This window comes from Prenolepis imparis, unplaced genomic scaffold (genome assembly GCF_030444845.1).
Source record: "Prenolepis imparis isolate NDT839.2.m4 unplaced genomic scaffold, iyPreImpa1.0 SCAF_13, whole genome shotgun sequence".
NCBI classification, from domain to species: Eukaryota; Metazoa; Arthropoda; class Insecta; order Hymenoptera; family Formicidae; genus Prenolepis; species Prenolepis imparis.
Genome location: NW_028141171.1, coordinates 7,704,056 through 7,725,406, shown reverse-complemented (window position 1 = coordinate 7,725,406; position 21,351 = coordinate 7,704,056). Strand labels below are relative to the sequence as shown.

At 38.4% G+C, this 21,351-nt stretch overlaps 2 protein-coding genes across 7 annotated transcripts in view; one reads left to right on the top strand and one right to left on the bottom strand.

The window, feature by feature from the left end:
- Nucleotides 1-83: 83 nt before the first annotated feature.
- LOC145944287 (hexuronate transporter) lies at nucleotides 84-13,192 on the bottom strand. Of its 2 annotated transcripts, none has more exons than XM_083052544.1 (10): nucleotides 13,080-13,192; nucleotides 4,375-4,491; nucleotides 4,041-4,164; nucleotides 3,379-3,531; nucleotides 3,199-3,309; nucleotides 2,926-3,088; nucleotides 2,315-2,510; nucleotides 1,580-1,858; nucleotides 1,148-1,345; nucleotides 84-829 (listed from the first exon to the last, which is right to left on the bottom strand). In XM_083052544.1, exons 2-10 carry the CDS (start codon nucleotides 4,478-4,480, stop codon nucleotides 636-638), a joined length of 1,524 nt encoding a protein of 507 aa, XP_082908670.1. In that variant the 5' UTR covers nucleotides 4,481-4,491; nucleotides 13,080-13,192; the 3' UTR covers nucleotides 84-635. The 2 variants fall into 2 exon arrangements, with proteins under 2 accessions (XP_082908670.1, XP_082908669.1); XM_083052543.1 differs by lacking the exon at nucleotides 13,080-13,192 and adding an exon at nucleotides 12,277-12,387.
- LOC145944285 (UNC93-like protein) overlaps nucleotides 12,477-21,351 on the top strand; it is a 12,201-nt gene continuing 3,326 nt past the window's right edge. Inside the window, exons 1-8 of one of the 5 annotated variants that reach the window (XM_083052537.1) lie at nucleotides 12,484-12,610; nucleotides 14,148-15,574; nucleotides 18,192-18,521; nucleotides 18,801-19,225; nucleotides 19,458-19,663; nucleotides 19,918-20,309; nucleotides 20,682-20,814; nucleotides 21,098-21,235. In XM_083052537.1, the coding sequence (XP_082908663.1) occupies nucleotides 18,327-18,521; nucleotides 18,801-19,225; nucleotides 19,458-19,663; nucleotides 19,918-20,309; nucleotides 20,682-20,814; nucleotides 21,098-21,235 (1,489 nt within the window). In that variant the 5' untranslated portion in view covers nucleotides 12,484-12,610; nucleotides 14,148-15,574; nucleotides 18,192-18,326. Of the gene's footprint in view, nucleotides 12,968-13,458; nucleotides 15,575-18,191; nucleotides 18,522-18,800; nucleotides 19,226-19,457; nucleotides 19,664-19,917; nucleotides 20,310-20,681; nucleotides 20,815-21,097; nucleotides 21,236-21,351 lie in introns of those variants that run through there. The other 4 variants (XM_083052538.1, XM_083052536.1, XM_083052539.1 and 1 more) reach the window with 4 other exon arrangements.

Sequence of the window (21,351 nt, the reverse complement as noted above, 5' to 3'; positions counted from 1 at the left end):
CATGTATGTATGTATTTTGTGCGATACCTAGATCAATCCGTTTTCCTAATATATGCGTAAATTATGTTTTTTAAATGCGTATGTATATCGTAATTACTTTAATTCTCCTTACAGATTTTTTTCTTTTGTAAAAAAAGAAATTACAAATTCTTACACTTCTATTACAAATATTTACTTTAAGAGCACAAAACGCGCACCATGAAGATTATCCTCAAAGTTCACCAAGCTTTTTATAAAATTCTTTATCAAGAATCTTACGTAATAATTCGTCGTGTATACACGAGCGTTTTGCAACTCATTGCACTCAAACAAAGCGGAATTCTTAATTGTCGCAGCTGTTGCTTGGTGAAAAATTGCGCACAATTTCACAAGTCTCACAATCAGTTCGACGCGAGGAACTTTAACCCATCAACGATCGACGAAAGAAAACGTAAAAGAAATATCACACTTATGTTTGATATTCTTTTTATCGTAAATAAAAAGAAAAGCTATACATTTATCGATATTTCTCCTCGCGTTTTTCTTGAAATTGATTTCTGATTAGAGTTAATGGGTTATTGCCGTTGCTACCCTATTGTACTTAGCTTGTACACGATTCGAAGCATTATTTACAGCTACTCTTTAGAGCAACCGGCTCATAATCGAGAATGTTCGTAGAGCGGCGGTCGTGCCGGAAACCGTGGTAACTCTAATGTTGACAATTGGCCATCGTCGTTAGTGAATGTGCTATTGTCGTACGCCGGCGAAGCGTTCTTCTTCACTTCCCTGTCCACTTTGCTGTCCGCGGAACCATCCATTAGGAACATGGTGAGGAAGAACATAATGGAACCTACGAACAAAATAATGTGAGACTGTCGTTTGACCGCAAACGTATGCCTTCTTCCGTAACTAAAATGATTCACGAGAGAGAGGTTTCATTAATTCTTCTAATCATTTTTATTTAGATGTGTTAAAAATATACGATAATAATTATAATTACAATTGTATAAATATAATATGGCAATGATGATAATATATATATTGGCAACGGTTAATTTTATGAAAATCTCATTTATTTATGAAAATAAAGAGCTTAATGATATGAACGATCACGAAGAGGAACGATTATACGAAATAATGAGAATTAATTTTCCATTCTGTTACTTACTGATACCGTAGGCGCCAGCATAATAAATGTACAACGATTCTCGGAAACCAATGGCCATCCTGGTGGGTTCGACTAATATCGGTAAGTTTCCGCCGATGTTATTCATGACGAATAAAAAGACGCCGACGGTAGTCGATCGCAGATTTAGAGGAACGATCTCCACCACGACGGCGAACAGTATTCCAAACCACATTTCGGCTGCAAAACAAAATTGTTGAATTTCGAGATAATCTCACCATATATATATGATTTAATATAACGATTTAATATTAAATATTATATCACATTGAATTATAATTATTATTGAATTTTACATTATATAGATTTTTATTAGAATATATAGATTTATAGATATTAATTTTGTATAGAATATAGATATTTCTTTTTGGCGATTTTACAATTTTTAATTTTACATCTAACATCGCGTCTTACCGAAGAAATAAGAGATTCCCAGTGTAATCATAGCCCAAAGAGGATTAAAGTACACTGAACCGAATGCAAACGGCGTCGCAATTATCTGACTAATTGCCAAACAAGCTACGCGCGACCGAATTCCCATTTTCGCCACAAACTTGTCGCTAATTCTCCCGCCAACCACGACACCGATGCTGCCGATGACGATCGTGACGGCGAAAAGCCACCAACCGAGATCGTAATCCGGGAAATAATCCCTGTAGTATAGGTCACAATTGTAAGCGAAGCACAAGCCACCTAAAAAAGAGTCGCCTGATTTAATTAAATTTGTAAAGGGATACGTGTCATTGAAAAAAAGATTGTGATGTAGATAGCAAATGTGAATCACTCAACTGAAGAGGGAAACAAGTTTGCTAAATTAAATGTCTGACAGGATAGAAATTGCTTCCCTCTTTGTTTTTTTATTTTCATTTTAATTGAAAATAATTTATTTTGAAATCTAAAAATAGAATTTATAATTTTTTAAAATCAATTATAATTCTAATTTAATTTAAAATTTTTCTCAAAAAGATTTCATTATTTAGCTATTGTCTCACAACGACTCGTTCCCTTGTTTGAATCAGTGAAATGCTCGAATGTAGATTTTAATTATCGGAAAAAGATAGTTAACTAGTTATTTAGTGCAAACTCGTAGACGCTAATGTACCCTCGATATGTATCTCAATCCTTTTGCGTAAAGGTATTGCCCTTTACCGCAATGTCTGATGCTGGCTGCGAGGCATAAGAGAATAATTCGCGGTTGCAGTAGCGCTTTCCAAATCGATACTTGCTTCCCGTCGTTGGCTTCCTCGCCGATCGTCTTTCTCTCCGGCTCGGTGAGTGTCAGACCGGTGAGGACGGCGATGATTAAGCCGATCACACCGGCACCGTAATAACAGGCTCGCCATCCCTGCCGATTAACCATTTTTGTTCCGATTACGTTAATTCTTAATTATATACGTCTCGCAATCAGTTAAAGCAGTATTTAATTGATAGCGTTATTAACGTAATTGTTAACTACGTCCTCGTATTCTGTCGCGTCGTCGGTATTTAATCCTAAATTATAGTTCATTTTTTACGTATCATACAATTATTGTGTCAGAAATATATATATATTTTCCATCGGAATCATTATTATAAAGCAACTCCATACAGTTTTTAATTCACCGTGTCCTTCATTCACACACGCTTTCCTTCCGCGCGGAAATGATTTCGAAATGTGTATCGAGCAATTACCTAACGGAACGCACGCCGACTTTGGGAATCGCACAACGCGAACAAAAAGGGAAAAAATGATACAAAGGAGACAATTGGAATTGACTCACCAGATCCCAGACGTTTAGATCGGGCACGTAGCGACCGACCGGAAAGGCGATGCCGTAACCACCGTAAATGCCCCAATTAAAAATGGACATGACGAGGCCACGTTGATCTTCCTCGAACCAGTCGGACAGAAGACCAGTCGCCATCGGATTGCATCCTGCCTCCCTGCAATATTCGTTCGGACTTTATTATAATAATAATCGGCGATCCTGTATCATCATTCGCGAACGAACGCAACAACCGGAAGCGGAAGCGCCGTTATTACTAGGACTTACCCCGCCGCCAGGAGCATTCGTAGAATAAGAAGGTGCCAGTATTCCTTCACCGCTCCGCTCAGGAAGATCGCGACGCTGAAGACCAGAGTGCAAACCGCCAGCAGCCTCACTCTGGAAATTCGGTATATAGATGTAATATTCATTAGATATATATGTAAATTAGTTGATTTTGTTAATTACCTGTTATATCTGTCGGCCGCAATGCCCAGGATAATACCGACGATCGTGTAGATCGCGATGAAGCTAGGTCCCGCTAGGATTTGATAGTCCAGGCCGAGGCCATTGTAATTCCATTCGCAGTAATGAGACCCGTTCAATTTCAGGGACTCGCAGCTACAAGAACAAAGAATCGCGTTATGCGAGGACCGAGCGAAAGTGCAACGTGATGACGAACGAGATAAATTGCTGCGCGCGTACTACGGGAAGCTTTCGATTCGCCTTGATTGATTGATGCCCGCAGAATTACCGTATAAATGGAAGTTAGAGACGGAGAGGAGAGAGATGGGAGATTTTTTTCTTCTACACCGTGTGAATCTCTCTCGCGAAATTATTCGTGACATTTAACGTAGCGTTTCCGGCATGTTGACGATGAGTCAATTGGCTTGATGCAAAGTCCCGTATGTCCCCTCGCGACGTTTATCTCGCTTCATTATCGACGCGTGACTTGACGGTATATATCAAGCCGGTGAATCAATCACAATTATTCACAAGGAAGTCGATTTGTCAGAGGAGGAAATACTGACCGCTAATTACGCTTACAGTTACGTGCGATTCTCGCGGCGCGATTTTCGTTCTCTCAGATGAGATTTCTAGAGCACACAGGTGATATTAACTGAACTTACTAGGTAGAATTCTTCGCAGTTTCGCATTGCACCGGAAGGTCGACCACCCACAGCGTCGTTGAATTAAATTGGCAGGAAATATCGCCGTAATGCAGGTCCTCGGCGATATCTTTGCTCGTTACACCTTCCCGAAAGGATTAGGCATTTTACACCGTTAGTAAAATTAGAGATGCATTGTGAACCGCAAAATATAACGGACGGAAAAATAAAAAAAATATTCTAATAAAAAATAAAACATGATTGTGAAATCGACTAATGATTAAGATAAATTAAATAATTAAGATGTTTGAAGAATGAAGAGTATCACGTATCACACATACAATAGAGAACTTACCTATTATAAAATGACCTAATTCTGCCAGCACATAGCCGATCGACAATACAGCCAACGCATAAGGCTTGTAAAGAAAGGCCAATGTTTGCATTATTGAACGAAACATTCTTGCTTGATCTGAAAAACGTATAACTTGAAACAGGATCTATTCTTGCTTGCGTAGCAAGAGGATTATATAATTAGCATGTGATGGGAATTATAGTTGTCGCATTTGTTGGCGGATATATCAACCATCGCGCAGCTTAACTGCGAACCTTGTATTATTGTATTCGGCTGCGGATAATGCGCACGCAATAAATTGCGATGAATTTAATTACGAGATACATCTGACGATGAGTAGCGTTATTTATTTTTAATATGTATGTAAAAATTCTTGTGATTTTTCTTATAAATTAATTTGATTAAGTTAATGACTTTTAAAATAATTTTCTTAGAATGTCAGTTTCAATTTAATTGTTAAAAAAAAAAGATAGACATATGACTAATATAGATTTCCGCGGATACATATTTATCGTTCAGCGGAGGCTCGTTTCATGAATATGAAAAATAACTGTGTTGTGTTTATCACCCGAAATGAGATGCAGAGATCGCGAATCGTGATCGGAAATTGCGGCAGAAAAATTTATTGTTACGAAACTGCTTTTATTATTTATGATTGATCGATAATAATATTTTAATTTCAATATTTTAGCTAGCGGCTAAGCCGATCGGTATGATATCAATAATTGCTCAAGGTAATTTTTATCTAATGCCATTGTGAAAATAGTTGCGTTGCATCGAGCCTAAAAGCATACGAGTGACATGAGTGCATTCTAAAATCTACGTTTATTTTAGCACGAGACAAATTGAAAGACAATGGAAAACAGTCTAATTATAATTACGAACGTTGTGTAAACACTCTGTATAGAAATTTGTCTGTTTTAAAAAAATCTGTCAGTATAAAATTTATTACAAACATATAAATGCAAGAAATAAGGGATATATATATATATTATAAATTTTTTCCTCTGCGCAGATATCGCGTGCAGTTTTATCGTCACAGATTTGTTTTTACATTATCGTGTTAAAAACGGGAAAGGTTACTAGGTTTAGGTTAAAGAATCGATACGACTAGAAAGATAAATGATAACAAAGTTGGGAAATAATACATTATTTGTGTGTGTAACCCCGTTACCATTATTGTTACTATTTTTTTTTTTTTTTTTGTAAAAAACGACTACAAATTTTGTCTGTTCCGGAAAGGATACATTTTTCTTCGATACATTTCTTAATAACGAGTAAAAAGAATGAAACAATTACTTTTATCGTTCCTTTTTGAACATACGCAGCTTGATTTTTGCAAAGAAACACACACATAGAGAATATTAAATACTTTAAAAAAATTAATAAATAATTTTGACACGCAAAATATAATGGCGTTTATTTAAAATTTTATATAATTTTTTCAGCTTGATTCTTTGCAATATCATTGAAAACAATAACGGGAAATGACTCGTTATTATATATATTCAAGTAATAACGGTAACAAATTACTTTTTAAACATTACGAGTGACAGTAACGAGTTATTTTTAAAATTAACTAGTGACGGTAACAAGTTATTTTTCAGCAAAAAGAATAAGGTAATGGTAATGAGTTACTAAAGTATATAATTTTCCCAACTTTGATATTTTCTTGCATATTTTTTTGCACGTGCCGCGACTGACACATGATAATTCGCGCAACAGAATGCAAAATTGTGCGCTCGTTTTCGTCATGATTTTATGCGATATCACGTTTCATTGCATGCATGAGTATCATCTTCGGATGAAAGGGAAGGAGGACACGTGATTATGATTATGATAACGAACGGATAGGAAAGCTCGTGTTCTTGTACACGCGCGAGAAGTTTAAGTTAAAAGACGCGAGTCTTACTATATATATATACATATATGCCGGATTACCTTGAACCAAAATCATTGAGATGGAACGAAAATTGTCATTTGAATCGTTAGTCATTTGAATCATTCAGTTTGTAGGAATTCGCCACTTTAATTCGCGAACAAAAAAAGTATCCCCTTAGAGGACTAGGATCAATCATCAATCATATTTCAGGACCAATCACATATCTGTTAATTTAAATCTTATATAGTGTATAATTTTGTAATTTTAGTGTATTATATTTATAATTCTAATTTTATAATTTTATTTCATATGTACCTATATTAATTTAATTAATTGGATTTATAAAAAAATATGCAATGTGCGTAAAAATATAAGATGAAGCTGACGGAGCTAAACGTTATAGAGAATCAATCTGTGAAGGCCGTCACGCTTTATTTGACAAAGCGGCGAATGTAAAAAGAAGATAATGATATTTTTGAAGAAATAATTATGAGATCGATGAAGAAATCGGGAATCTGTTCGCGAATTTGTACAAAACATTTCAATATCGACAAGAAATGAGCGATTGAGCAAATATGCAGTGGAGAGAAATTTCTCCACTGTAATTTTTCATAGTTAATGATAATTCAAATAATTAGCGAATATCGAGATATAAACTTGACAGTGAGATATAAAGCTGTAATAGATAAGATATTTATTCATGGCAGTAAATTTTCGTTTTCACAAAGAGCATTCTATCAACGTCGATGAAGTGCAGCCGATGCATGGAAGCGATGCAAATCTGTAATTCAATCCGCTGTAATTACACGCGCGAATGGTGCACTGATACAATAAGAGATATGCACGCGAAGCATAGTTATTTGCTATAGTTAACAGTCGATGCCAGGATAAGTATGTGCATCTGCCGACTTATACTTATAATCGACTTGTTCGATTATTGTGCGATTGAAGAGAGTGTAAGATTCGTGTACAAGTCTGTCATTTTATATGTATAGGATATAGGCAACAGGGTACCCTGGGCGAGAAATTCTCAGGCGGAGCACAGGATTATGTGATTTATGTATAATGTAAAAATCCTTGGTCGCGGTCGCGCACAATAGATGGATAAACGCATAAATAAGATTACAACAAGTGGGTGTGTTAACGCAAAATTATACGCTGTATCTTTTCGCGGCATCTTCGCCGCATTCGATTTGCAGAATATGAATAAAGCTGACGGTATAATATAAAAATATCGTCGTAAGCGAGGATTCTGCATCGTATGCGGCAATGATATTTTGTCGGATAAGAGCAAAAGAATCACCGTCTCAATTGTATTTTGCTACATATTTACTTGGAAAGAATAACTCCGGGAAATTGATGATAACTCTATACCACTTTGTATAAAGTAGCATACGTTATAGATCGGAAATTTTTCTAAACGTCACTTATGATTCACGCGGATATTGGTTTTACATATAATTGTTTATTTTCGTTCCTTTTAATTATAACTCGCGTTTGTATAATTTGTTCAATGTTCTTGGCATAGCAACTGTTGTAAGGGACAGGTAACTCGTGTGTAACAGGTTTCTCCAACACTCGCGAAATTTTCGCTAATAATTCCAACGATAATAATTGCGTCAAGTGCAGAATATATTTTTCTTGGAAACTTTGATTATATATTTTTGTAATTAAGAATTCTTCGAGGTCTTTGAGTGAATCAGAATTGTCACACATCTATAGCATGGATTTTTGAAGTATTCTCCACTCGTAATTTGCAAAGAATCTCATTAATTGTATTTCTTATGCAAATTATAAAATAATAAAAGTAATATGAAAGCATATGAAAATATATAAAAGTTTAAGCAATCGAAACTTAGCATCTGCTAATTTATGATTTTGATTAGGAGCTTAACTATTTTCGATGTTTATTATTACGAAGTAATAACTTGAACGATCGAAATAGAGGCATCGAAAAATGCATATTTAAGACAAACTTCAATTACGTTTCTTTAACTTTAGAAATTATACAGTAAAATTGCGAAGCGGAAAAAAACGAAGATATATGTTGTTGCAACGTCAAAGCTGTAATTTACGGGATAAAATATAGCTCCCATTTACATCTTGCGCAAAAGTGTCATTCATGTTACATCAACATCGATTAAAAGGGAATTAATAAATAATGATTGGAAAAATCGCAATGTCAACGTAATGACGAACGGAACGAACGGACGCATCGAAAAACTGTCTATTTTGAATAAGCGATTGCATGAATGCACATACTTAGAAATGTGAAGATTATAGATAGAATCTAACAATTAGTGATCCAGCAATTCTGTTTTACATTTATAAGTGAACACAATTTTTTTCGAGAAATGCTACAAGATAGCAATTTCTATATATAATTTGACCTCGTACTGCTTGAGAAAATTTACAATTAAAAATTCGTTCATATAATGATCTATTCATATAGATTCATATTTCCAGGTATTATATACTCTGTGCGTTCACGCATCACCAATGATTAGCATAAGAACAAAAAAGAAGGAATATATCAAGAAGAAACAGTGCATGCATCCTGATATCGAATAAAAGGCAAAAATAAAAACGTGCAAAAATACGAACGATAAATATGTGTAGCGAATTGCACGGGATAATTAGAATACGAGTACGTATTTATTACGTATTTATATACATATTCGTAGAATATGGCGATTAGAATATAAATACGTATTCGTACACATACATACTCGTATTCAAATTAGATATCTGTGAGGATATCTTAATTGTCTCCGTTTACTGACAATCGACAAACTAATGTTATATCGTTTACATCGAGGTACGTAATCAGTTTGCGAATCTTAAAGCTCTTATACAACAATTTTTCGTGAGTATATATTTTTACAGTAACACGGCTTAGTCTTGGCTCTCCCTTTCGATACATTATTTATACATCGCCCAGAAAGCGCCCCCCGTCCCCCTTTCTGCCCCCCCTCTTGATCGATCGATTAAAAGCCATCTGCCGTCTCGCTTTTCCCGAGGGGAGCTTTCCGTATTTTCCAGCCGATTGGATTTAATGATTTTTTCCATCGTTCTAGAGAGATTCCGCAGGGCGACGAACACCATTGTGCTTATACAGGGTGTTCCACGAAGCGTGCATCATTACGGGAACGCTCTTATAAGCGTTAGAGCCTGACCTTTCTTCGGTGAAAGTTTGATCGAGTAATGAAAAATATATATTTGCTATTACAGCGATGTGAAAGTTTTATATACAATACATTTAAACGATGTTTCTCTCCCTCATATCATATTCAAATTTTTGCCCTCTTTAAATATATAGGACAAATTTAATTGCGCAAAATAAATGTATCGTTTTTTTTATCCATCCATTATTAAAAAGGAGATGTAAAGTCGATACTTATGCATACATCGAAGATCGTGTCACCGCTTTTCCGCGATGTTAATTGGTTGTCCCGATGTCGAATAATCGCGCGAGGAAACCTCTTGACACTAACTTTTATTATTTCCGAATTATTCCGCGTTATAAAAAACGGAGCTGTCTCAAACACGACCGCACTGTTTGACAGCTGTCACAAATCTAACAATAAGATGTCCGCCATATATTGTATACAGAATGTCCAATTTTCATCTATCACCCCTCGTAACTTTGCAGGGAGCGGTTATAGAGAAAAATGTTTCATACAAAAGTTTTTTTGAGGGGGACATAAGATGGTGACATCGGTTTGACGTTGGATAGTCGTTTGAAGGTAGCATATGTCACCTTCAACCTTTTAAATGGAACCTATTATTTCTAATTGCATATTCTTGTACGATGAGCATATGCTTATCTTGTAGATAATTGTTTAAAAAATTTTCTGTGTGTATTATTATTTTATAATTTAATTAGCAAATTAACGTTTTATTAATATTTTTTGACAGAAATCAGTTGATTAAAACGTTAATTCTTAATTAAGTTTTGAAATAATGTGTTATAAAAATTAAAATAATATATTTTAAATAATATGTATGTTATAATACTTTAAACTCGGTTAATTTTTTTGACAACTGATTTCTATCAACAAACTTTATATTATTTTTTTGAAAATATTATTCTTTTGAATATAAAATCGCTTGTTTTGTTCTAGTAACTAGTATATATATAAATAGAAGATGGTACAAATCATACTGTCAACATACAGTGACCGCAATGGATGGCCGCAATAGATGCGATAATAGAACTGCTAATGAAAGTAAACAGATGACATAGTTATGTTATATGTTCGAGATGAATATCAACTAATAGGCTATTTCTAGCGTATCCGATCATCACGCGCCTAATAAGCATATATTACGTAAATCCATTAAGTTATCCGTGAGTAACTCCACGAATTTACTCCGCATATTAGTTAATTCATAATTGCACAGTTAATTAAGTATCATAAGTGCAAGCGAATGAATACACGTGTCATGGATATACGATACTGTGAATGGATGCGAATTTACGTAATGTATACGTACACTTATTAGCCGTGTAATTATTCGATCAATTGCGAATAATTTATTTAATTGTTAGCGTTCGCCAACAATTTATCGCATCTCGCAAATAGAATATTTTCTGTCTAGTTGGAGCGTGCATTTATCGCGTACGCAATCGGAGATCTCGCACTGTGTTCGCTTAATTGCAAAATTGCGAAATCGAAGTTAGGACAGTATAGGAATACGGCTACGAAAGGGATTATTAAAACAATCGCTAATGATTTCGCGTGAAATGAGAGAGGTCGCGTCACGATTTACCGCGACGTCAACTTCGCGTCATCGTCGATCGAAGCGGATATGCGTGAGATTTTAATTAGAGCTTTGTGCGCTAACAACAAGTTGAAGGCTGAACGAACATTATGGGCGTAGATCGTGCGTCGGCATCCCGGATTGGATGCGGATCTAACGAGCCTCTATCGCGAGTTACGAGCCCCGTAAATAGCGCGGAACAGCGCGATGCAATAATATTAATCGCGGGCGCGCATTAATTAATTAATCGACGGGACTGCGCGATCGAGGGCGTCGAAGAACAAAGAATCCATTGTGATTCGTGTCGATTGAAAAAAAAGTACACATTTAAATTCATCGAATTTATAATTAAACTGTCAATTAGGGTACTCCTCGTGTTTGTCTCGAATTCCTCCCGTGTTTACGCGCGTTTTCTATTTATCATTGAATTTCATTATTATTTGCATGCGTATGCGGATTTAGATTTATATAATTAAACTGTCAATTAGGGTACTCCTCGTGTTTGTCTCGAATTCCTCCCGTGTTTACGCGCGTGTTCTATTTATCATTGAATTTCATTATTATTTGCATGCGTATGCGGATTTAGATTTTTGCACGTGTCGACTCTTTTACTAAAGTCGAGTTTTATAAATAGCGCGGAACATCGAGACAGCAAACACGATTCTTAACACGGGGCGTATTGTGTTGTGTATTGCATACCGTTGTATTACGTATGCCTGGAATTTTCTGCGTATTGTCTTTCCTTTGCACGTTCATTCGATACTTTCACTACGTGCCCTTTTTTCGCATTCAGTCTCGCATTTGCGCAAAATCCTCGTCTCGCCGACGTGCGGAATCACGCTTTAATTAGTCTTTCCTCCAGTTAATTCAGAGCTTTTCTTTTTAGTGTAAAAGTACATAAAATTATATATAAAAAGTTTTAATATTTTATATTCCGATAGAGCAAGTTTTGATAAGTTGGAGCAGAACTAATTAAAGAATATAAAGCAGGGAAAAAAGGGACAATAGGAAAGGGTGCATCCTATATATCATGCAACAAATACGTCATAATGCTGTACAAGATAGAATGATTGACACAGATCTCAGGATAAATAGAACAGAATAAAAAGGTAACATCTTTTTTCGCAATAAATTTTCTACTCGTCTCTTTCAACAAACGATAACGCGAAAAGCTTAGCGAACGAATTTGTCCTTTTTAGGCTTCGTGTAAAAATCTCATCGAAGAACTCAACAAAGAACTGCGAAAGGGTACTCACATATCCTTCGACAAAGGTCCGCGATCGAGATCCTCAAATTCCAGAATGGAACCTGGAAGAATCCGCGCTCTCGAGAGTACTGGACCGGCCGGGCAAGAATCCGACGATAAAAGGGAACTGGAGAAGGAAATATTGAGAAAGCACGAGAAAAAGAGAACGTGTTCTCGCGGATCGATCCCTCCGCGTACGGAGGGTGGAGCGTCAAATGAGGCGCGAGTCGGTAACCAGGCTTCATTTATAAGAAAGTGTCCAAGGATCTTCCTTCTGCCAGAGCCGGCGACTGAGGCGAGGAAGGGATACGAGACAGGAATACGGACTTTGCGATGGTGTGCAGGTAAAAAACTGTATGTATTTCTCTACTATAGTGGGAGATATCATCCGCTACCGATGATCATGATTAATACTCGCGAACTTCGATTTTCAAGGTCGCGTCGCGACTTGACCGCTTACACCTCGTTCATTATATCATCGCGTTTAAAACGTCGGAGGAACAGAGAGAGAAAGGAGACGCTTACGGCACTTTACACCACGTGAAACGTAACAAAGAAGTCCTTCGAAACGCCGGCTGCGAAATCACGGATTGCTGATCCAGCGGAAGACGCGAGATATCACGGGCTTTAACTCGAATAATTACCATATAGCCGTATTTAGAGACATTTGCGAGAATAAATGGACACATTACAGCCGAAAGGTAATTATTAATACCTTACGTAGAATCTCGGCAACATTTAAACGTATTGATCCTTTTCTCTCGCTGTTGTAATTTAGCATGAAACGTGTGAAAAAGTGTTTAAATAGTATACCTGGCTAATTGTTTCCTCGGAAGTACTAATCACTCTGTCAAATGGTGGAGCACAATGAGTAACCTAGAGGTGATCAACCTCGTAGCTCGAAGAGCAACTCACACCTACGTACATGCAGAGATGACACGTGTGATTGTATATAACATTGACATACTTCTCTGTGCCTCTTCGTGTGTGTTATGGTTCTCAAGTGCGTGGCTCAAACAATAATAAAGTTCGATGTCTCTCCTTGAGAGGTACAGGAGCAGGACTTATATTATACTATTGTATCGCGATCGCTAATCGGAGAACGTCATCTTCGGGGGAGGATAAATGGACAACTAATCGCATACCATGATTATTCAATCGTGCCGCTCCTTCGAGACGCGTCTTAACAAATGCGCGAGATATAGAATCTTGTTTTTGTAAAAGATAAATTACATTTATCACTAGTATATTTTAAATATTTTTTTTATGATTTTAAAAGTTAAAATCCTGATTATCGATGTCTTAAAACTACTGTGCGCTTTTTGTGCCTGTCTCGTACATGTTCTTATTTTTTATCATAGCTTTAAAAAATAGTGTGTTTTCTCCTGTCCCTCTCTCTCTCTCTCTCTCTCTCTCTCTTCTTCACTGATTGAATTAACTTTACACCCTGCCGATATTGCATTTAAACGCTTCGATTCTCCTTCACTATCGAGCGTGTCAGCCACACATGACAAGTGCAACAATCGACGTTACTGTTAACGACAGATCTCGACATAATTGAAAGATGCGTGCTCGCAATGCATGTGTATTAATGGAAGGCCATTTGATTCGCGAGCAAAACCTTCGTTCCCGCAAAAGTGCGGGTCATTAGTGGCTCGGAGATACTGATTATGGATCTAATATCGTTCGCAAGCGACCTCGACCTAATTTTTAACAGGAGATACCGAAAATTTCGATGCCAATTAATTCGAGCTCGCTTTGTTTTACAAATGGAACGCGCGAATTATTATCGTTTAATTTATTATCATAACACGAATGTTTTTTCTTTTTAATTTTAATAAGCTTATTTTTATCTCTCTTTGCATCTTTTACAATTTGCAGACGTGATCATAAATGTAATCGACGGATATATTCTTTAAGAAAAAGCGTATGTGGGACATGGCAAAGAAGTGATATAATATAGGCCAATAGATGATGATGTTGAAAAATCGACTCGGCAAATCTCTCGACTGATCTCGTAATACGATGATCGAATAATACGATATATCGAGCTCGATAATTGACCGATAATTAAGATTCGCACGCGACAAGATTTTTTGCGTGCCAGCAAGTGAGATCCGAAGGAAACTCGCACTCAGGGAGAGAGATTCGCGAGGGAATTAAAGGAGCGCGCCTTCAGTACGCACTCTCGTTGTTATCGACCATCAGGAGAAGAGGCCGAGCCGAGCTGGCTCGAGCAGAACCGAGCGACACCGAATTGCGGATGCAGAGTTGAACCGCTCCGTGAGTCGTCCCTTCGTCGGCCCAGGACCTAGATCCCGTCCTGCGAAACGCGCGGACCCGGATTTCGGACGGATCTAATTCGTCGCGATCGCGATCTCGAGTGAGCGCGAGCGATCGCGAGATCATCTCGCGTTTACGTTTCCGCTCGCGTATTTAAAAGACGGACAGACGCGCGAAAAGCTCGGGCGAAAGTATCCAAATTACTACGAACTAGGACTGTGTTTACATTTTTCGAAGGGGAATGTCAGGATCTCCCGAAGTTGATGGAGAAATAGAGGAAGCTTAATTAGATCCGCTGTGTGAAACGCGAATCTCGCTCGACGATCGATCGTATGTCAGTGCCCTATTCTTCTTCGTATTTCGTGACTCGATCGTGCCCTTTATATATATATATTTTTTTTTTGCGACTCATCGTGTCAATGTTCCGCGCGTAATAATGGCCCCCAGAGTGCTATCCACGGATCCGCGCGTTGATTCATGGCGATCAGCTCGAGAGACGCGTTAATTCTCATCTCGACTTCGTCTCTTTCAATAATCTCGCGGATGAATTAGAGATCCGTCGTCGACGATCTTAATTCGATTTTAATCTCAGGTGCAGTGACGACCCGTGATTTTTATACCAAGCGCGATCGTTGATGTCTCTCGCGCTCTTAACTTTATTAAATATTAATTAAATCCAAAGTGTGACGAACTTTTACGCGGGATGCGAGTATTCGTGACGACGACTCCCTCGAGTCGCTGCTAGGACTTTGTCGCGGGTGCAAATTTAATGTCGCGTGTCGTCAACTCCTCGTACTTGATTTAAGCCTCCAAGAGACGATGTGTGAAATTCATGTCGCGAATGTCGACGGTGACAAAAAGTTCATCGTTCATCGTTGATATGAAAGCGACGATCGATTACTCGAGTCTTCGACGATCATGCATGACGATCAACTGCGCAACTGGCTAACAAGTTTTGGCAGCTCTTCGTCAGCAGGAACCATGGCAAATGTTGGTCGGCCGCACAGCAGCGTGAACGCGAAAACGTAAGTTCCGCTCTTCTCTTTACGATTTTTCTTTTTTCTTTGCTACCAACCCGTCACAGTTCTTTCGGTTCGCAAGACTTGAAATCGCCTTTCTGACGTCCTCCGTCTAAATATACGATGCGGGCATACGTACAATAAACTGCTTCATCATTCCGTTGTCTTCGGGGTTCACTCTCTCGCGTTATATTACTGTCGTGTATAAAACGTCAGCGTGAAAAAATAAATCTTGCTTCGTGCGCACGCGGTTCTATTCTCTTCGATCAGGTAGTTCGAGTATCGAAATAATCGTATCCCGATCGAACGTCAATAGAAATAAAATTAATTTTTCGATAGAATACTATTAAGATATAAGGATTTTTTAATTTTAAAAATTATCTTCGGGTTCAATGTTAAACTTTTTTTGATTATATCTCTCAGAATGAAATCAATTAAAAAATTGATTACCAATTAATTTGAAAGAAAAGTTTCGTCATATAACTTTTTTTTATTGACTCTAGCGAGTCTTCAACGGGGCTTTGACGGAGAAGGAGAAAGATTAGGGATTTGCAACATTTTTTTTCATTCCCAATCATTGTACCTTGTTACTCGAGTCCGGCGGCGCAAACCTACGTAATTATCGGCAGCTTTAACGTTACGTGGGCCGACGCGAGAATAATAGTCAAGGTCAGGAGCGCGGACAGTGCTGAAAAACGAAATATCGATTGCGCACCGTGTCGCATCGGCCGCATTTTCCCCTGTGACGCACGTCGTCGCAACGTCGCGAGATGCATCCAGCATCCACGCACACGGAATGCAACTGTAGCGCTCTAGTCTTTGGATCTTCAGAAACATAGAACGTAGAACCAGACAATGTGTGAACCAGAGAGAGAGAGAGAGAGAGAGAGGGGGAGAGAAAGCTATGATGAATAATTAATAAAACCCTTTTCGCCCCATAGAGATTCAAACTGGACTCTTCATCCTTTATCCAACGTCGAGTTTATTTTTTCACCTTTCCGACCTGGAACATTAATGTAATCATTTTCAGATTGTTTTCTCATTAGATCTTATTAGTTTTATTACCTATACTGATATGTAATAAGTAGATCTGCTCGTTGATTTTATCTTTATACCTTCCTTCTTTTCAATCGCTCGGGGGATCTCCCCGGAGATTTTCCGAGATCATTAGCTAGATATATGCTAAATGTAGTTTAACACGTGGAACCTAGTTCACCTTCAATTGACTGGCTACACCTATGTTCCAACTTTTTCGATAAATCTCCACACATCAATTTTCCATCATCAAATCGCACGCGACGTTACGAAAGATTGAAAAAGAGATTATGCATGATCGAGAGATGCAAAAAGTTAACCGTGAATCGCTTGAATCGTTGAGCCAATATGCCGCCTTTCAGCCTGAAAACACGCTCTATGAAAATTCTTTTCGCTAATCGAACTACTCGATATCGGTTTCCAATGAATGCTCGCTCGAATGTTTTGTTCTTTAAAGAGACATTTTTTTACAAGTACTCTGTTCTCGCCTCATAGTTCTTCTGGCTCTTTGTCGCGGAGTATCACAAGCCGAAAAATTTTAATAAATTCGAAAATTATGACTTTTTAATGCAGAGATTTTTAATGAACGAGAAATACAACAAGTATAACAATTATATTATGTCTTTAAACATTTTAATTCGTAATTAAAAAATTCGTTATCTTACGAATAATAAATAAAAGACCTGACTTGTGATTTCATTTGACATGAAAAAAAATGGTTTGCCAATTATTAATTCCAACGTAAAACTAGTTTAGAAATGTAATGCTGCAAATTAGAATATAAATGTGATTTTCGATCAGATCATCAGATAATCAGGATTGCGCATGTTCTCTATAGAAGTGTGCACTGCGAAGCAGGTGTTTGTTGAATTACAATCTTGGATTACATAAGTAGATAATAATCATCGTATTCTCGGTGAACATATCGCCATTAATTTCCTGTGTATCTTTTTTTTCTCTCTCTCTCGATCTAATTAGAATCGCGAATTGCGCAATCAGCCGACCCGTTTTACGCCCCGTGAATTTGCATTTGTTTGCATTTCCGGTTTCAACCTCCGATTGCCGATCACCGCCAATTGGACGAAACCGTTCGACGTAGTGACACCCAAGGCCTTACATCCGTGTGCTTATATTTATTTATAGTTATACTAACGGCTCGCTCAGCAAGTTCTCGTTCAAGGCTGCGCGGGTGACTGCTGGGATTTTTTTATCGCCCGTTTTTTTTCCCTGCGTCTCGTAATTGGCCCGACAATCGTCAATTCACAATTATGCAAGACGTGCGGTGATCTCGAAAAGATTCTCACTTAACAGTGCACGTCCCGATCCTTCGAGTGCGCTTGTCAAAATGTATTGAAAATTTCTCATACGTACTATTTTTTTTTCCTTTTCAAAGTTCCAGAATAAAATGTTACAAAAGACAAAATATATATTTAAAACTTATCAAACTTACAAATATTTTAATCACGAAATTTTCAAGTGCGTATATAATTTGACATAATTCACCTGATAGATATGAGATTTCAGTAAAATTAAATTTATATATAAAAAAAAATCACGCTTTGTACAAGGTTCGTTCCTTTTCGTTTAGGTGACCGATTCGCGGATAAGAAGACGGATCATGACGGCGATTAGTCGATCGTAACGAGATCGAGCGGCCTGATCGCGCGTGAGGAGGCGGTACCACACGAATAATCGCGAAGCGGCGAACGGCGGGGTGGACACGATGGGATCCTTGCCGAATCTTCATGAATTGTCCAAGGAAAAGCTAGAGAGCCCGGTGTACAAGCCGGTGCCGATCGGCGGTCTTGGTCCAGTGCGATTGCCGGCGCAGCCTCCGCCGTTGGCGCACACGCATAAGCGCGCGAGAAGCAGCGGACATCATCATTCTACCCTATGCGACAACGATGCTATGCTGGAGGTACCCGCATCCATCGGCAAATTCGATTTCAATTTAATCGAGAGATTAGATATGTATCCCCCTATACATCGAAAAGATTCAATTAAACATCTGAACGTGACCGCTTAAATCTAGATCTGTATCTAGATCCAGATCAAGAATAAACGTGCGATTTTGCACATAATGATTATTAAATGAATGAAATTAATTATTAAATTGCTACTGTATCGCATGTTTTTACGGAGTCATATTCCCAGGAGATGACCTCTAATCGGCTCGTCGTCTGTCCCATTATTGCAGCACATGACGGCATACTCGCCGATCTCCTGCCGGTCCACACGCACATCAGCATTGTCGTGGCGACGTCGCGATTCCATGAACTCGTCGGCGGGTGCATCGTCGGTGCGCCGGCTGATCGCGGCGGTCCGGGCGGCCCCGGCCGGGCCCCGGCCACCACGTAAGGCCGTGTTACGACACATCGTGGCTCTACTGCTTGGCCACGCGAGTTGCTCGGCCGCCACGCTGCCCATCTTCCCGTTGCAGGCGGGTTTAGGCGCGTTCGAGCCGCATCTGGGTCCGGTGCTCCTGGCGCAGCTCTACATGATGGCAGCCGCCACCAGCTGTTTCGCACCCATCGTCGTGCAGCGGCTCGGCACGAATCTCGCCATCACCGCGAGCCACGTGGTCACCGCGATCTTCGTCGGCGTGCACTTGTATCCCAAATGGTATCCACAATGGTCCCTTATTAAATTATCCCTGTTGCAACTGCGGATATTCTATTTAATTAATTTTCTTCAAATAATTTCATTTCGTTCAATTGTAATCGCGAACTTATTTATTTGGATGTTGATCCTGTAATTCGATAAGAGATAAAACAAATTAAAATAAATTAATGACACAAATTATTAATATATTTATATTTATATATATGCATGCACGTTCTCTTCCGCATTTTAGGTACATACTCGCACCCAGCTACGCGATGCTAGGATGCTGCGCCAGCTCGAGCTTTTTAGCGAGGACGTCGCACGTCAACGTATCCGCGACCAGCCTGGCGATGGTCTGCGTCGATCCTGAAGATCCAGATGAGACGCGGCGCGAATGTCTGCTGAGAAGGCTGAACCGGGGAATCAAACTGGCCGAAGACATTGGTCTTGCAATCGGTATTTTTAATATTTCTTTCAATCTCATTATCAACTTCCCCACCCTCTTTCAAGAAACATGCATATGATATTAGCAAACATTTTAAAATTAATTCAGAAAATATATAACAGATACTTTATTTAATTATTTAATTAATTTTGTCAAAATAATTTATTGAATTTTATTTATGCATTCATTATTAGTTTCTGTTTTTGTTTTCTGTAGCATCTAATATCGTCGCTCTATAATTCTATTACTCTCTTCATGATTCCAGGTTGCCTCATCGCCGCGATCCTCGTCAGGCTAACGGATCTGATGCCGTCTAGCGTAATAAACAGCGACATAGGGGATGTCTGCGGGGCCGAGTACTGTTCGGAGGAGATGTACTTTTACAACGAAACGTTCTACGAGCCGACAATCGCGCCGGGAACGTCGAGGGTGCTCGTCAGTATCTGGCTCGGTCTGGCAGTGCTCGGTCTAGGCATATCCTGCGCGTTTCTAGACTCCAGGATGCAGGAGCCTAAGGCGAACCAGGATCGCACCAGCGTCAAGGATATTCTCAAGTCCGTAAAATGCGCCTTTCAGGACCCGAAGCTTCAGCTCGCGGCGCCGCTCACGCTCTTCATCGGACTGGAACAAGGTTTCATCTACGCCGATTTTATGGAGGTAAACGAAGCGATTCGTTTCGACTCGATTAAAAATTTCACATTTGCTTCATTTAATATTAATTGTAATATTAAATATCACAATTAATTACTTTTAAATTTAATTTAATATAACGTGGAATGAATAATCGAAAGTAAAGAAAATGTCAATCTATTTATAATGTTCTATATTATTTTTGGAGTTCTACTTTATTTAGATATTTAAAAAAAAATCTCTTTTCCTTCTTTTCAATTAATTCCACAAATTTGTCTTTCTTATTTCGTGACTTAACACTTGAAGAAATATTTTGCGAACGCAAATGTACGACACGAGTGCGACTTTGTAAATTTTCTTAATATCTGATGACTATAAAAAGCATTGTCTTTTGCATAGGCGTATGTGGTGTGCACCTCAGGTGATGCCGGCACAATCACCTTAAATTTTCTGAGCTTGGCTCTGCTGCAAGCTCTCGCCGCCGTGACACTTTCGATGCTGTTGAGACAGATTAAAAGGTACTATGTTGTGGGTAAGTAATTTCTCTAATGCATTACATTCAATAACAAGCGCAGAGTCGGATTGAAATAAATATTTAATAACATATAATAACATATAAAAACACAAAATGAATGGACGACACGATGACTAGAATGTAGGACTGAAGACAAAAATTAATATGTAAGAAATATTAAAGTAATTCATAATTAGACGTAAAAAAAAATATATATAGAAAGATAATTTTTTTGATCCGACCCGGTTAATTTAAATCTGTCAATCGCGGATTAGAGACAGGGGAGACCTTGTGATTTCAGTCGTGGGTTTCGCCTTCCACGCTTGTCTCCTGCTGGTCCTGGTCACTTGGAGACCGACAGGAGACGACCCGGCTCTCTTCCATGTCATATCAGCTGCCTGGGGAGTTTGTAATTCCATTTGGGAGACTTTGATATACAGTAAGTATCTTGAATTTTGATCTTCATCGTACAAACGTCAAACTGTTTTGTGTGATGTCCACAAGTTGGATCGATGGCTCTTAGAAACTTCGGACCCAAGTTCCCATTAAGCCGGA

Bases quoted from the DNA above. Each gene is read 5' to 3' on its own strand.
- LOC145944287 (XM_083052544.1), bottom strand. From the start codon at position 4,480: ATGTTTCGTTCAATAATGCAAACATTGGCCTTTCTTTACAAGCCTTAT. The intron at 3,532-4,040 runs GTAAGTTCAGTT...TTGTTCTTGTAG, and splicing joins ACTGCGAAGAATTCTACCTA to CTGCGAGTCCCTGAAATTGA. The intron at 2,511-2,925 runs GTGAGTCAATTC...GTTAATCGGCAG, and splicing joins ATCTAAACGTCTGGGATCTG to GGATGGCGAGCCTGTTATTA.